This window comes from Macaca nemestrina, chromosome 11, assembly GCF_043159975.1.
Source record: "Macaca nemestrina isolate mMacNem1 chromosome 11, mMacNem.hap1, whole genome shotgun sequence".
Lineage (NCBI taxonomy): Eukaryota > Metazoa > Chordata > Mammalia > Primates > Cercopithecidae > Macaca > Macaca nemestrina.
Window position 1 is genome coordinate 57,671,455 of NC_092135.1, and position 17,780 is coordinate 57,689,234.

Below are 17,780 nucleotides of genomic sequence, written 5' to 3' on the forward strand. Positions count from 1 at the left end.
GGTTGCAGTGAGCCAAGATCATGCCACTGCACTCCATCCTAGGCGACAGAGCAAGACTCTGTCTAAAAAAAAAAAAAAAAAGAAGGAAGGAAGGAAGGAAGGAAAGAAAAGAAAAGAAAAGAAAAGAGAAAGAAAGAAAGAAAGAAAGAAAGAAAGAAAGAAAGAAAGAAAGAAAGAAAGAAAGAAAGAAAGAAAGAAAGAAAGAAAGGAAGGAAGGAAGGAAGGAAGGAAGGAAGGAAGGAAGGAAGGAAGGAAGGAAGGAAGGAAGGAAGGAAGGAAGGAAGGAAGGAAGGAAGGAAGGAAGGAAGGAAGGAAGGAAAGAAAGATGGAAAGCAGATATAATTTAGGTAGTGAGGCCAGTTTCTGATACGCGATTCAATGTGCATATGCCCACAAAAAAATGGATGCAATCATGTTGGTATGGGTTCCTGTATATTGGAAAAAGAATGTGCAAATGATGGTAATGATTTTCGATACTGCTTAGGAAGTCACTACTCCTAGATCAGTATTTACACATGGTAGTTTTCAGTAAAGGGGCACTTAATAAAAATTTCTTTTCCAGATTTGCATATTGTGAGTTTTAGAGGTTAAAACACAGTTTTCTTGGGTCTTGGGAAACCAATAGTCATAATTAGGCATATTGATATGCCTAAGAAGCTTTCATACTGGAAAAGGAAGTTGAAACATTAGAAACAGATATACTTCTAAAATTAATGGTATGTATTAAATATGGGGCATGTCTAGCCAGGAGTAGGGTGCAATAAGGCCCTTTACCATATTACCTTACTTTCATTAGTTATTAAAGAAAACGGATGCATAAAGAATCAGGCAACATTTGTTCCTCCAAATGCATCATTAGATTGTTTAGTAGGATGTTGATTGTCACACTTAGGCACTTTTCTCCTTGATTGAAGTCACCAGTTTCCAAATGTCAATATTCTAGGAATCTTTAATTTATTGGCACTTTTCATTCTCAACAATATTTTTTGTAAGTCTTCAGCGAGGTCTGGAATAGAACTCCAATGCCAAACACTAGCCCATTCGGCTTATTTGGCAGATTTTCATTCTAAAGATCTGAATATTCAAGTGCCAAACAATACAAGAAAGGGGTAAAGCTACGAGTAAGAAACGAGGTCTGAATAAAGCTGTAAACAAAAAGAATGACAAAAGGCTTGTGGCCTTTTAATGATAAAAAGAGATAAAGATATCTAAGAGGGGTACGTAGTATTAACAAAAAAGAAAGCTGGGCGTAATCCTGTGCTCCTGTAGTCCTAGCTACTTAGAAGACTGAGGTGGGAAGATCGCTTGAGCCCAGGAGTTCCAGGCTATAGTGTGCTCTGATCACACCTGTGAATATCCACTGCACACCACCCTGGACAACGTATTGAGACCCTGTTTCAAATACATAAATAGGGTTCTGCAATTCTATATGTCGATATTCAAATCCCAATCTGATACTTCTTAGCTGTATGCTGTTGGGTATATTATTTCTGAGGATCAATTTCCTTATCTAGTGATAAACCATTTGTTTGATGAGGTTGTAGTAATGATTAATGGATTTATCTGGAGAAAGTAGGGCTTGCGTACAGTAAGCATTTATTAAATATTTCCAGTTATTATAAAATAGTGTGACAGAATATATCTGAATTCTTAGACAATACATGCTTGTTTACTATATAGCAATAAAGCTTACAGCTTTGTGCAAAAGTAAAAAACAACCCATGAGACCCATTTCTGCCTGCAAAGAACTTACAGTCTTATAAAAGGTGAATCCATTTATAGGTCTGATGCAATTTGTTTTCAAGTCAAACTGACTATTCAAATTTAGGCTCTGATAAATACTTGTGGGTGACTTTGGACAAGTTATATTTCCTCTCTGAGCCTCGCATTCCTCATTGGCAAAATGAGGATAACAATAACGTCCACCTCATAAGGTAGTTAGATGGGGATGAAATGAGATAATGTATAAAAAGCATTTAGTAGTCTGTCTGGCACATCATCATTATCATATATTATAATTATTTGTCTTTCATTCAAAGAATAACTCATCACGGACTCAGTAACTTGGGTTCCTTGATTTTTAAATATAATATTAAAATTTCTTTTTATATAGTTTCTTTTGAAAGATATACAAGACTCTGGAAAGAGTTATAGAATTTTACTGAGTACATAAAAGAAGTCCTAAATAAATAGAAAAGCATATAATTTTCATGGTTGAGAAGACAATATTGAAACAGCAATACCTTTTATTTATTTATTTATTTTTTAAGACAAGGTCTTGCTCTGTCACTCAGGCTGAAGTGCAGTGATGCCATCATAGCTCTGCAGCCTCAATCTCCTATGCTCGAGCGATCCTTCTACCTCAGCCTCCAGAGCAGCTGGGACTACAGGCACATGCCAACAGCCAATTTTTTTTTTTTTTTTTGGTAGAGACTAGGTCTCACTTGGCTGCCCAGGCTGGTTTCAAACTCCTGGCTTCAAGTAATCCTCCTGCTTTTACCTTTCAAAGTGCTGGCATTGCAGGTGTGAGCTGCTGCACCCGGCCAATTCCTTTTTAATGAATCTATAATTCAATACGATTCCAACTAAAGTTACAATAGGGTTTGCTACTGAAATTAACAAGGTGATCCTTAAATTCTTATGGAAGGATAAGTGGTCTTTTAAAGTTTTTATTTATTCCTATTAAGTTTTCATAATTAAAAATTAAAAAATTACCACTACCATCCCCCAAACAAAACAAAACAAAGTCCTATCCACTCTGTATCCATGTTATTAAACCCACTTTAAGATTTAGTAAAACACTCCTTGCCCCGAGGACTGTACCCTTTCACTCAGGGGGAGGACCTTTACTGAGGCCATATAGTATAACGTAACCATCTTCCTTCCCTTCCTTTAATTCTCTATTTTTCAATGTTCAAAGAGTTTAATTGTTCACTTTTTGAAAAATCCTTTCATTTAGGATTAGGGTATCAGTCTAATCTTGCTACCCAAACTTGTTTTCTGAACATCAATCTCTCTTTACTTTCCATCACAAGATGTATTTCACAATGGTGAAATATGATTACATTTGGTACTTTTTTGCTTATGGGTTTCAGTGCAGAAGTTTAAATCCCAAGAGAGGCCAGAAAAGATACATACAAAGAAACACATCTGGATATGAAAACAGAAGAAGTACCTTTACAATTTTAGCCAATTTGCTCTATCACATGCAAATAAAATCTACCTTTAAGGTAAGTTAATTCAGCAGCACTGTTGATGCTCAGTAAATCAGCTCCTTGATTCTGACATGAAACATAAGCTTCTTTCCAAGAAAGAGCCGTCTGAGTATTAAATTGGTAGCAACTTCCAAACTGCTCGTTCTTTTCCCAATTATCTTCACAACCGTTTTCTGTTGATAAAGACACGTTAGTGATCATAAAGTAAGGACATAATGTTTTCCATTACTTAGGATGCTTACAAATACTGCAAGTCAATTTGCATACTCTTAGGATATGCCCAAATGGAGACTGCCATCACTCGTTTAGACCATATTTTGATCACAATACAACTGGAATCATAACACACCAAATGACTCAGGCTGGTTGAAGCTTCCACTCTTTCTTATTTTCCACTCTCCTTTTATCCCTATCAATTACAATGCTGTGTTTTCGCCCATGTCCCTGCCTGCCCTCTGCCTGAGATGAGTCTCAGTGTGCACATGTTGTGAACACTGAGCTAATGGAAAACAAGCTCATTTGAACATAGTGGCAGACTACAGAGGGTCTGCCCACAGCTTGCATAGAAACCACCGTATGTGTACGTGTGTGCACAGACATGCTGCTTAAATGGCCAAGATATTGAGCCCAAGTGACTGCCTTATTTGGGAAACTATGTCCAAATTTCTCCTTAATATTTTAATAAAGAATCGAATATATGATATATAATTCACATTACATATGATTTATACATGTATATGTGTGTATATATGTGCATACAAACACGTATACATATGTGTTTGTAGAGTATACATAATTTCAGACAAAGAAACTGCAAGCTGTTTCCTGAATGAGATATAAAAGTTTTTTGACAACTGGTTCAAAATATATTCAGAGCCTTCTGTGTACACCCCACAAGAGGGGAAGTCCAGTGCAGGCTGTGTCAAATGCATCCCAGGCTCCAACTGGGGGATTTTCCAAAAGGCCTCCTATAGCCACTTACATATCAGATGTTATACTCCTGATCCTATAAGCTGGAAGGGCCTTTAGAGATCATCTTGTCTAATGTCCTCATTTCACACACACGAACAAAGATCTAGAAGTGACTGTGGCAGAGCTATAATGACGGCACTGGTCTTGTTGATCCTCTGAATGGCACATCCTGCTGCTTTAGCCATTTTTCTATGGCATAAATAGCAACAGAGATTCTGACATTTGGTAAAAACAAAATAGGGTGGATTTGAAAGCACATTGTCTAAAGGTTCATTATTACCACTGAGGCCCTACTTTTGTAAATCCAGAAGCTTCCAGGAGTGGGATGGCCGTGTGTTCACTATACAACATGACCTCCATGATTTAGCAGCCCTCAGGTTTGAGAAACTCAGTCTTGCTTCTTCCATAAAAAGTAACTCTAGGAAGCGTATGCATGCATTAACAACACTGTATGTGTCACACCCCCAAACCCCCAGCACACACACAACACCCACAGGAGGCTAAAGGCACCAAGACACATCCCTGTCAAGGCAGCAAGGTACAGTGGGGGTAAGTATGTACAGTGGGGAAGGAGGATAAGGAATCCTTCACTAGTTTCCACAAAAATGTGGTCTGATCCTGACAGACCATTTCATGGATCTGGGCCTGCTGCCTCTCACCTGAGAAACAGGGTTTTGCACTGGATAACCTCTAAACAACCTTTCACATCTAAATTTCTGATCCAAATAAGGAGAGTTAAATGAAGTTGATACCTGGTTGACCAAACTCTGCTTATTATCAATTACAGCTGAAGAAAATACTGGCTTTTTCTATTTTAGTAGGTAGGTTACAGGTGTTGAGAAGCTTGAGCCTCTAACTAGATACATAATCCTCAAAGACTGGTCCCCAGACCAGCATTATCAGCACTACCTGGAAACTTGCCAAATTTGGTGGTGCCACCAAAAATCTACTGAATCAGAATCTCTGGGCCCTAGATACCTGTGTTATAACAAACTCTGCACGTAATTCTGTTGCACCCTGAAATCTGAAGTCTTAACCCAGTATAATCTCTTCAAGTTGCTTAGAACTCTGCATGCTGAAGCTCAGATTCCCAAAGGAGGGATCAGCATTACTAATACCACCTGGCTGGCTGCTCAATTAGTCAGTATAGTGTGGCTGTTTGGGACAAGGACTTCATAGCCAGGCTTCCTGGGTTTGAATCCTAGTTCCGATATTTATTAGCTATGTGATCTTAGGCAAGTTACATAGCTCCCTTGTGCCTCACTGTGATCATCTGTAAAATGGGAATAAAGTATGGTACCTTTCAGGGTTGCTGGGGGATTAAATGAGTTAATGTATATTGAGAGCCTGAAACAGTATCTGACACCTGGCAGAGCCCTGTTAAGTATTAACTATTATTACTTAGGTCTGGAGCTCTTTCCTTTCTCTTTGCTATAGATTCTTTCAATCTATTGTCTATTAAGTAATATTTTGTGAGTACCTATCACATGTCAGGTACCATGATCCCCTGTAACTCTCACCTAATTGGTAAGAAACTGTTTCTGTTATGTGCCAGACAATGATGTAATTGCTACTTTGGTCTCTGTCTTTCTAAAGAACAGCAAATTCTTCAGCAACTCTCAGTTTGCTTCTGGTAAGAAGTAATGAGAAAAAGCACTCTGACAAACACACAGGAATGGTGGAAGGAACAGTGTTACCAATTTTGAGAGCCCCAGGAAGATCTATCTCTTCTCTTTCCTGCTCTTTGCTTCAGGCCATAAACATGCTTAATACTTCACCATTCTAAAAGTGTTTTTCAACTGATCTCTTTCTTGAACTACCCTTTGCATTTTTAAATAAAAATTACAGGAGGTCACTGCTTTGGACTAAGCTCCTGATCTAGGACTCAAAAATCAAAACAGAGTCACCCATGCCAAAGTTCCACTCACCAAACTGAAACAGAGTTGTTATCCGGCCTTTTGAGAAATCAAGAGAGAGAGAGAACTGCCTAATTTCCCAAACAGGCCAGTTTCAATCTTTAATTGGCCTAATTAAAATGAAGTTCCCTCTGTTTTAATGCTTAACCTGAAGTCACCTGATGTTAACCAATCGATTATTTCTCTATTGTTCTTACAAGGAAAGTTACTTTGAAACGACCAATCCACTCTTTGGTTTTTGTCTTTGCTTTCTTCAGCCCTTTTTCTGTCTACAAAGCCAATCCTCTCTGTTCAACAAACTGGAATCCTTATAGTACTCTTTTATGAAATGAGGTGTTGCCTGATTCTAGAATTGCAATAAAGCCAAATGAGATTGTAACTACATAAATTTGTTGCAATTTTGTCCTTTGCCAACTGTCTCTTCTGCTCCGTGAAACTTGCGAGGCTTACTTCCTTCTGTTCATGCTTCATTCCACTACAACCCAGCTTCTACCCCCTCTAGTCTTCTGAAACTACTAAAGGTCAGCAGCAATTTCCTAACTGTGCATGCCTTTTCCACACTTCCTCTCCCTGAGGTGTCTGTGCTATGGAACACTCCCTCCTTCTCCTCCATGACACCATCCGCCTTGGTTCACTTCCAGGCCTGCTTCTGAAGGCAAATTCATGGCTACACATTACCTCTCTCTTCTCCTCCAAACATACACTCCTTATCCAGGATGATATTTTTGCAGTCACTTTTGAGTCGCTTTGAACTCTTCCTTCTCCCTGTTGCCTCATATAAATGTACTGCCTTTCCACATAAAGTTTACCAGCCCATACATACCAGGCTTCAAGCAGATGCCCCACTTTTGGTCATATTCATAATTTGAGGTGGTGGCACACCATGGCCCACTATGATCCTCATCAAGGATGCAATCATGATGCCAGGTCCCATCAACTAAGAATGGAAATTCACAAGGTCTCCCGTAGGAGTTCCCATCTCTGGTATAGATCTCTGGGTTGGAGAGGAAGTTGGGGAAAAGAGAGTTAAAAACTGGGTAGTCAAAACCAAACCAAACCAAACCAAAACAAAACAAAACAAAACTGGGTAGTCAGCTTCAGTTGGCTCATTTCTAAAACTCTTTGAAAAACAAACATTGTTGTTTAGAATACAATATCGAATGTAGGAATTCGGAGCATGGGTGCTGTCAGGTCTGCACATGAATGCCAGCTCCCTGCTGACCCACTGTTTGCCTGTGGGCTAGCTATCCAACCCTCTAGTAGCCTCTGTTTCTGCTTTTGCAAATTGGGGATAGCATTCAGTGATCATCCATGTGAAGTTTCACTTACTGTGGTGTAATGAGGAGCTGAAAGAGCCTGGATTGGTCAGGTGAGGGTCTACTAACTCTGCTGTGGGCCGCAGAGCACTTCACCAGAAAGGGTGCCCTGGCTGAGGTTACATTTACCTTTATTTTCTTTTCTTTAGAAAGTGCTGGAGCCAGAAAAATACCTTGGAACCACTAAGGGTGGGTGTGGACTTTGGAACCACCTGCGGAATTAGAAAGATGGACAAATAGTCCCATTGTTCAGAGACTGGAAGTAGAATTGAGACTGTGGTTTATAAGCAAGTAAAAGGAAGAGCTGCTGAATTTCTGAGTAGATTCTTGGGGAGGCACAGGGCATGGTGATTTGGGGTATGAAAGCAGCAGCAACTTCAATGGGGCAGTCATGTGACTGGCTGGTGGCCAGTGAGGTAGTAGGTTTGGCTTTTATTTTAATCATTTTCCCTGGTACATGGGGAGGAACTGAAAAGTGATTCCAACCTCAAATATGCCTGGAAATGCTGGAAAGAGTGTTTGATACTTATATCAATACTAATTCTCTTGGAAAGGTGTTTTTGTAGAACGGCTAACTCTGTATCTCTTTCTGCCACAATTTTCCAAATCCTCAATTTGCTAAAAACCTCAGTCATTAACAGATCAAGTAATGGTCATTAGATAAATCATAGTAATCAAATCTTATCACCCTTTACCAGGCAATTAGGGTTCCCCAAAATGTCTCACAGATGTGCTTAAAAGTGTGCTTAAGACAGTATTTGATTCTACTTTCTTTTTCTCAAGTATCTGTCTAACTAAAGTGTGAGGCCATTTAACAGCTTAGAATGTATTAAGTAGAACTATAGCAAAAGGTAGTAATAATCTGGATGCTTTTCTTCACAAATAGTCTTTTAAAGATCACTGGCTTTATTTTGCTATGTCATATAAATAGTTTCAAAAGGGTACTTCTGTTAAAGAGTATGTTGACCTTACATTTTATAAGGATTCTGCTTATTACCTATGTTTCAGTTTAACTGCATCAAAAACCCCCCAATAGCTCATGACCAATTTCTCTTCCCATATTACAAACCTAAGAGGACAGTCCCTGAACACAAGGACTGTTCCTTGTAGAACCATCAGTTTTCTTTTCTAAAACCTTTGATTTTTGGAATACAAAGTGCCTTGGTATACACTTCTGTCATTTGTTCTTTATCATAAACCTGTGAGATCATAGGGGAAGTATTATATTTGTCTGGGAAATCCCCATTTCCCAGTGAGACATTCAGGCACTCAGCCGCAAGTGACAGGGATGAAAATGGGCTCTCTCTGATTGGACTCTTGACCTATAAGGACAACTTGTGACATCAGTGGGTGCCTTCTCAAGTTTCAAGTTAAATTTCATAGCTCAAAGCTGGGCTTCAATTAATAAGCTCTCTAAGTCACAATACATGCTTTGAAGAATGATAAGCATACAACCACCACACCAGAAGCAGCTACATTGCGCTAACTGTTCACTAAGCGTTTTGCTCCCACTCATTCTTTGCTGATGCTGGACCTCTTACATGCCATGGGCTTCCTTAGCAAGACAGGCTTTCCTGGGAAGCCTCTTCTCTGAATGTGCAAATTTATGGTGATAGCATCCTTAAAACAACAGCTTTATTATGCAATAGGTACAAATTTGTGAGATGAGGTGATTATGCAGAAAACTAGCAAATTAATGTCATCAGTAACATGAGACAAAATAGTTTCAATGGATAAAGGGGTTGTTGGCAGGCTTCTAAGAGTTGCCCAGAATTCTGATAGTTCTGCAGCCACCCTACCACAAAAAGTCCATTTCCTCTTCATGATTCACCAAACATTCAAAATTTGAAAAGTCCTAGTGAGATCAAGGTATCTTAATGGTATAAATGTACACCTGGGTGCTAGGTAAAAGCAGTTCACTCATAAAATTTATACAATTTCAGTTTTCTCTGAGATGAACATGACTCACACAGGATGGGAGTTGGGGTGAGAGGCAACCCAAGGCACAGTGATAAATTAATGTTCTTGTATCACAAGTGAAAACTTTGTTTATACTGCTAAAGCCAAGGGGGAAAGAAAGAAGCTGTTTGGGGGAAAGGAATACTGGTTTTGAGCCCTAGCTTTGCTGTAACAAGCTAGGTAACCTTGGATTTCACTTTGTTGGGACTCAGTTGTCTTGTATGTTTTGTTTATATACTGCTAGATAAGAAGGTGGGGACAACAATCAGTATTGAGAGTCTGAGTAAAGGAGTCCTAGAGAAGGTCCCTAACTTAAGACAACAGTCCCTAACCTAAGAACAGAAGGGATATACATAAATTGAAAAGGGTAGAATTGCCAGGACTTCATGTTTGATTATACTGGAGTGGTGGAAGAGGCAAGCCTGAAACCTCTCGGGTGACTTGCTAATTTCTGACATGTAGAACTTAGATGGTACCAGTCACCCCGACAGAAACAGAGAAGAGGTGGCAGGTTTGGCCTTGGCTTCTGTGCAAATTAAAACTTGAAGTATGCCTTGACTAGTCACAACTGTGTATGCTTTTAAAAAAAAGATTTAGTGTTTCAAATATTATATTTGAAAAAGTCAAGAAACATTTCATGCCTGTGGGCTATGCTGGTGGCGTTGCTTAGCTCTCTCTGGGTGGTCCCCTGGGTAGGTCCTTAACCTTTTTTGTGCTACTGATCTCTTTGGCAGCTGGGTGAAATCCATAGTCCCCGTCTTAGAAGAACATTAGAAATGCATAAATAAAACACATAGGATAAAAAGGAAAATCAGTTATATTGAAAGGAAGACACTCTGGGAACTGAGGGAGTTTAAGATTACAACTATGCCCCTCAAAAGAATTAGATCAGGAGGCTAAAAGAACACTGTCAAGAAAATTATCCTTTCTGATCCCTGGACAAATACAATGAAACAAGTTAAATCCAATTAAAAGGCTTTTTTTTTTTTTTTTGACTCTGTGTTTCCTCTTAGTTGGCAAGTTAGAGAAGGGCTTTTGTGGCACAGAATTTAAATTTGCCATTAAGTCATATCCAGAAAGCAACTGCTTTACTTTTAGGAGGAAACTGGCTCGCAGAAACAGACTGTCAACTATTCAAAGGTTAGGGATTGATGAAAAGGAAAACCCCATCTCTAATTCTCTAATATTTCTCCATAACAGAACTTGACATTCTCAGAATAATTTCTGCATCCTCACTAGGAAATAGAAAGACTAGAAAGAAAAACTTGTGTGGATGGATAAAGGATAGCAAAGCTGCTATCCTGCCTTTGAGGTCAAATTTAGCTTCAATGATCTTTAAGAGAAGAAGAAAGCCACCATAAAGCTAGGGAAATTTTTAAAGAAAGGCAAGGAGAAATAATAGGACTTAGAGGACATAATTATATGCATATTGACATCTGGTGTAATTTAGAGCAACACAATGAAAAATATTTGCTTGGGAGATAGCTAATTACGTTTAGTGGTTAAAAAAATAAATCTACTCATTCTTTAACTTGGAAATTAGTTGTAGTCCAGTGCCTAGACTCAGAGCTAAGTCCATGGTCAGCTCCCCACAAGGCAATATTAATATACTTATTTTTGGAAGCAACTGAAAAACTCCACTCTTAAAACGCTGAATCATAAATATAAACATCAAAATTTGGTTGCTATGCCAAAAATGAAAATAAATAGGAAAATCCACTCAAAATTTTCCCATTTTATCAAAATCCGTAGGCAAGAAAAAATACATTTTTCCCCCTTCTCCTTCTTTTCTTTTTTAAAAGATGGGGGTCTCACTATGTTGCCCAGGCTGAAGTGTAGTGGCTATTCACAGGCGTGATCATTACACGCTACAGCCTTGAACTCCTGTGTGCTGAAGTGATCCTGCTGTCTCAGTCTCTCGAGAAGCTGGGGCTGCAAGCACGTACCACTACACCTGGCCTTTCTTCTTCTTTTAAAACTTAGAATAAGATCAACATTATTAGATCATTTGACTTTTAGCCTGTAAAAAGATTTCCTGTTAATCAAATGTTTCCTTTCCTCTAGGCTTTAGAAGACCATCATAAGAACTACCTATCTATCTGATGAAATCCCAGGTTTATCATAACATGGCTGTGTGACCTCAGACAAGGCATTTAACCTCTCTCAGCCTTACCTGCAAAGTAGAGGCAAATATGCACTCGTAAGAATGTCGCTCAAAGTAACTGCACAGTGCCTGGAACTGAAGAGCTCACTCACTGCCCTTACGAATGTATGACTCTATTTTTACTAAATTGTGCACATTCAATATCACATGTGACAAGCACAACAGCAAATCAGTCAAAGTCCCTCTCTACTACTCACCGTGATAAGGCTGGTCACAAAGGCTTTCCTCTGAGCCTCCTTTCTTCCAGATATCAGATGCATTTGAGATTGCTGCGCCATGCCCATTCTTCAGAGCCAGCTGGTACCGGGCAGCACTGTACAGAGAGTGGTGCTCACATTTCCACCACAGCATGACACTGGAGTCACAGCTGAACATTCTTACCTCATTCACCGATTTGGTAATATCTAGGCCAAGGCACTTTTGGGAGTGCAAATGAAAGAGCCGATGCTGGGACACCCACTTCCATAACTTGTCCTCAGTTTCATCACAGTCCTCTGCTACTATCCAGCCATACACTGGCTTGATGCACTTGCCCGTATTTCCATGGACGATGGTGAAGGGGTCATTAGCTGAGTCAAATGGATAGACAGATTGTGGATTATGTGGTTGAAGTGCCTTGCTCCCTACTTGCTGAGGAGAGTCTGAGACTACTGGACTGTTCCCATCCTCAGACTGTTCCCACTCTTTATAAGCTGCAGGGCACTACACAAGGTGGGACAGTGGTGAGCAGAGAGGCAGTGCAGTCTGTAGGGTCAGAGCACGGGTTCTGGAGCCAGTCCGCCTGAGTCCATATTTTGCTCCTGCTACTTATTAGCCATATGATCAGGGCAAATCATTTAACCTGTGTGCTCCAGTTTTCCTATGATGGGTGTGAGCATGAAAGGAGCTAATCCATGTAAAGCATGTAGAGCAGCATGTATATTTGTTGTTGCTATTTCATGAAAGATATTTCCCTTCTCATTTAATGAGATAAAAGAAGCTCTTTAGTTTTCATCTCAATGAAAAGTCTAGTTGGGACCATAATTCTGCCTGCTTACATGTTAGCTACTATGACAGGGTAAATTATTACATGAAAAGTCGATGCTTAACACAGCATGTTCACTATATATATGTTCCTTTCTTCAGATCTAAGTACATAGTGAGGCCTCTGTGGTCCTCTGCCTTAGGGCAAGTTAGTGTGGCCACTAAAAAGGAAAATTTAAGGACAAATTTCTTAAAGACCACTTCCCCCTAGATATTTTTTTGGAGGACTAAATTCATTGAGGTATGTCAGAGGAAACAGGGAAACTTCTGGGGGAGCAGCAGAACAATGGGGGTACCGAAACAAGAAGAAATAGAGATCTGGGTTCTGAGGGTAGGGGAACCTGTGGCCAGCTGCATTGTGGCATCCTCAGGAAGGTGACAGGACCTGGGGAAAGCCTGGGGGATTGACTGTGTGGATCACCTAAGAAGGCTGAACCCCAAACTCCAGGAACTACCAGAGTGATGGCTGATGAGTCTTGAGCCACCAGATTCAAGATCCTGTGGGTTTGGACAAGGGGAAACCCAGAGGTAACCAGCGGGATCCAATGACTAAAGAAGAATCTTCCCTGAATGTTCCCCTGGCACTCTGCATGAGCTGGGAAAGACCCCAATAAGGACAATTATTGAAGTTCTGGCAACCTGGTGGAATGGGAGCTCAGCACCAAATTTAATTTGGTTTTCTGAAAATAAAGTAATGCATTGTTTCTTGCACACCTGAATTTGTGGAATAAGATTCACATCTGTTACAACAAACTATAATCGGATAATTTGGTTAGTTCTTTTACAAAGGAAAATTTTAAACAATTATAGCAGAGATCATCATGTTGATAAGAGTAAAGCTGAAATATTTTAGACAAGCTTAAGCAATCACTGTCAATGAACCAGAGTTCAGCAGAAAGACCTATAAAATTTTGGTTCCCCAAAGACACTTTCATTTTGATACCAGCGTCACAGTCACTGGTTTCACTAACACCAGATGCTTTTCCTAGTAATAATTCAAAGGCTTTTAGAGTTAAAAATTCCCATACCAGGGACTGGTGACTTGAGGGGATTTTTACCATGTAAATAATAACTATAAAATTAAGTCTGACTGCAGCTTGAACTTTGGAAGGATTTTTTTTTTGTTTTGTTTTCAATAACAGAAGCAACAACAAGGGAAACAACAAGAACAGCAACAAAAATCCTTTAAAGCTTAAAGTTATTTTAAATCTGAATTTTAAAAGTATTCCACAGGGTTGCAGCTAAGGATGTTTGATGTTTGCCATAGCAGCTTTCCTCCCTCACACTTTTTTTTTTTTTTTTGAGATGGAGTCTTGGTCTGTTGCCCAGGCTGGAGTGCAGTGGCACAATCTCAGCCCACTGCAACCTCCGCCTCCCAGGTTCAAGTGATTCTTGTGCCCCAGCCTCCCAAGTAGCTGAGATTACAGGTGCCTGCCATCACACCCGGGTAATTTTTGTATTTTTAGTAGAAATAGGGTTTTACCATGTTGGCCAAGCTGGTCTCGAACTCCTGACCTCAGGTGATCCACCCACCTCGGCCTCCCAAAGTGCTGGGATTACAGGCATGAGCTACTGTGCCCGGCCACATCCCTCACACTTTCTCCTTTGACAGTCCTCTGCCACTTTCTGCTTGATGGACACAGGCTGGGAGGACAGTCAACAAAAGAAAATGTACTATAAGATTACTACTTACACTTTCTCTCATGGCCTTCTCCCACAATTCAATAGCTACTCAGACCTCTGATCTACATCTTTTCTAAACTGTTCTCTCTTGCCTCTCCAAAATAAATCTTGCATTCCAAAGTATCAAAAATTACAGAAGAAAAAAGAAGTCTGCTCCTGCAGGAGACGTGCCCATCACCCTTGTTGGAAACATCCCCTCTCCTGCCCTGTAGTCTTGCTGCTGTCTTTCCCGGGCATTCTGCTTTGTGTGTTCGATCCCAAACAGGTGAACTGGGGAAGCAGCAGCTTTGCCTTCCTTTGCAGTTTGCAATTCTGCATTTTTCAAAGTTTTTGTAGAATCCAATGGATTAGCTACATTTCTTTGTACAGTGGAAAAAGCAGGAGTTAGGAGTCCTAGATTGAAATACTAAAACACTGCAGGAGAGGTGTGGAGTAGCTCTGTTAAAGTGGAGCTGCCAAACTTCCTAACAAACTGCTACATCTCTGAATATAGACGTTTTTCTCAGACTAACCCCTTGTTTGAACCAAGTATGCAATTTCAATGTTTGACACTTATAGTGGTCACTTAGTACAGATCTTAATTATTCATATACTTAAAGGAAACTTATTAGCCTCCATATATAAGGTACGTATATGCATATATTAGATAGGGAGAGTCCTATCCTTTCATGATGCTTCCCTGTATCTTTCTTTACCTTTAGCAGGAGCTGTTCAAACTGCCTCAGTCTTACGACCCTTATTGGGATAGTAGGTTGAAGAGCCGGAAGGAGGACTGAGAAAGAGTGAACATAATCCCTTATTTAGAAAATTTGGTATAGAAGGGCATACAAGCTATTTTAGAAATATATTATACTTTGAAAAGGTAATTACAGAGTAGATTTTATTTTATAAAACTTATTTTATAAAATATATTCTTTACAGATAGCTTCCTATTAGATTTTGTTCATTTTACAACTTTATACCAGTCCTCAATGGAGTTTTAGTATTTACCTCCAAATACAACATTGGGGCAAATCTAAAAGGCAGAATTTGATGAAAAGAAGCCTCATTACCCTCTAGATACATTTGTATATGCGTCATTTGATATAAATTCTCCAGTGTTTGAGAGAAAATGGCTAAGTAGCATTACCAAAAATTGAAAATAAATTTTTAGTATTTTTACATCCATCAAAGGAAAATCATCTCTCTCAGTGTTTTCTTATTGTCTGATCACTAAATAATTCCTGCCTTATAAACTCTAGACCAAATAGCTTCACGCATTCCAAAGAGGAGCTGGATATTGACATATATAGCCATAGACAAATGGATAGGGAAATAGCTTGGGAAAACAAGAAGGATGAAGATGGCAGCATTTATAATTTCAGGGGAACATCCATAGATCACATATTAAGCATTTTGTAGAGTCTCTACCATGTGTTCAGAATGTACAGGTAAGCGCAGCAAGACAGAATCAGAAGTCTAGGTTTGTTAGTTCAAAAGCAGGTCCTGAAATGACAGCTGAGTCCATGGCAATGTCCAGGGAGTCAGAAAGTCTTCACGCATGATTGGGTGGTGTTGGTTGGTGAAAACCTCAGGAGTCCCTGACGGATTGGTTTACTTCAAGCTGTTAGCTCTCCAAGCAGCAAAAATGTAAACTAAGCACCTGGCATCTCCCCAAGGACACAGAGGTGCTCCTTCAGTGTTTGGGTGATAGAGGCCACCTGCACAAGCCTAGCCATGCACGTGACGAGGTGCATGCCATCACCAGCATCATGAAGCGGACACTCTTGCCAAACAATTGACCCAAATGGCTGGGGGTTCAAAATTCCAGTGCTTCCCCAAACAAGGCCACAAGTCTGCTCTGAGGTTGAGAGAACATCGATCAGAGTAGCTGCTAGGAGTAAGGAAGGATACAGGATAACAAAACCTGTGGAGACCTAGCACAGGGCGAATAGAGTTAAACCTGGTGCTTTTTGCTTTGGGTCAGTGATAAAGGGCAGTGATTGCAGAGATTGCAAGAATTAAGGAAACCTTGAAATTTGTGAAGGAGATAAAAACAGGACTGAAGCAGATGTAGATGGGAACCAAGAGGTTAGTGATTGAAAAGTTAGTGCATTTTCACTGTAGTTAGTTGTTGCAGTGAACTTTTCCACCTTGGATTGTGGGGCAGGCAGATAAATTCTCAAGGCAATAAAGGATCTTATTTTAAATGATTCCTTTGGTAGTTAATAGCACACAGGGTCAAAGGAGAATAGAGAAGTGTGACTCAGAGCAGGGTTCATTTACAGGTCCTTGCTGTAGATAGGATGATGGCACTCACACTCTGAGAAATCTCTTCCCATCACTCTCCGAACGAAGTCTAAACCAGATGGTAACTTAGCTTAGCTGCAAAGAAAATAAGAGCCACCAGCAATTTAGTGTTTTTCAAACTGCCTGGACAGTCTTTTCCTTCCTCATACAGGCACGATAACAGAAGTGGCCGGTGGCGGGTGGCCCATTGAGTGCCTATGATGCGGCCCAACCAAGAAACAAAGTCCTCTGCACACCTCTCGCCCAGGCAAAAAGAGAAAGTAAAAGCAACCAGTTGCTGCCAAGGGGTGTGGTGGGGTGGCGCTGGCACTACCCTGAACATCAGTGAAGGCTGTTTCTGGTCCTGCTTCCCCATTGAGAGGCAGCAGGTCCCCAGCCAGGCGACCTGCCCTTCAGCGTGGGGCTGTCAGCCTTGGGGGAGCGGGGTCGTTTGGAACTGATAAAACAAAGAGAAGAAAGGTTTGCTGGTCTAGACGGTGGGTGGCGGCATCATAGCTGACTCTTGGTCTTGGTCACTTTCAGAGAAGATGGTTTACTTAACCTGACTGCCTTTCTGATACGCACCGTAGGCGCAGTGAAATCCGGGAATCGTTGGGAATCCTTAGCACTGTGGGTGGAGGCTCCTCTTGGCCCTGTGGCCAAGGTGACCAAGGGGCGAAGGAAAAGCGAGAACGGGCGGGACAGGACGCAGAGGGCAGATGGGGAACCCCATACTCCAGCAATATTTTATAAGACAGACGACGGAGCAGGGCACCTAGTCAAAAAAGCCTCAGTGAGCCTACTCTACGGTGGACCGCGTCCCCTCTGCACCAGAAGGGCCCTGTCCTCCCACATCCACCGCGCCCTCCTCCGGGCTCCCGAGGGCACTGGGGCGCCTACTCCGCCAGACCTCCCCTGCGGCTCACTCGTCCGGCTCCAGAGACCCCCAACAGCAAAGCAGCCGTGACCTGCGCCGGGGGCGCAGCCCTGCTCCTGGCTGGAAGGCGGCAGAGCTGCGGCGTCGAGGCACCCAGTGGACTGCGGGCCGGAGGCGCCCGCGGTTACCTGCGCGGCCAGAGGGTTCCGCGAGCTCGAAGCACCAGAGGAGTAGCATGAGGAGCCCCGCCGGGCGGCGAGGGGTCGCCCAGTCTGTCCTCATCCTGAGCAGGCGCAAGCTTTCCGGCCGGGTCCTCGGGCGCACGCGGCACCCGCCCCTCCTGCTGAGCTCGGCCTGCCCCGCCCGCTCCTATATCAGGCCTCTCGG

At 41.2% G+C, this 17,780-nt stretch overlaps 1 protein-coding gene across 3 annotated transcripts in view; it reads right to left on the reverse strand.

The window, feature by feature from the left end:
• Positions 1–17,749, reverse strand: part of LOC105493182 (lymphocyte antigen 75) — a 94,207-nt gene extending 76,458 nt beyond the window's left edge. For 2 of the 3 annotated variants that reach the window (XR_011609801.1, XM_071072840.1), the window contains exons 1-4: positions 17,582–17,727; positions 11,740–12,111; positions 6,927–7,097; positions 3,224–3,388 (exon numbers count right to left, since the gene is read on the reverse strand). Coding sequence is in view for 2 of the 3 variants with exons in the window: in XM_071072840.1 (XP_070928941.1) it covers positions 3,224–3,388; positions 6,927–7,097; positions 11,740–12,111; positions 17,582–17,675 (802 nt within the window). In the remaining variant the exon portion in view is untranslated. Of the gene's footprint in view, positions 1–3,223; positions 3,389–6,926; positions 7,098–11,739; positions 12,112–17,581 lie in introns of all 3 variants that reach the window. The other variant, XM_011760663.2, reaches the window with a different exon arrangement.
• Between the last annotated feature and the right edge of the window lie 31 nt (positions 17,750–17,780).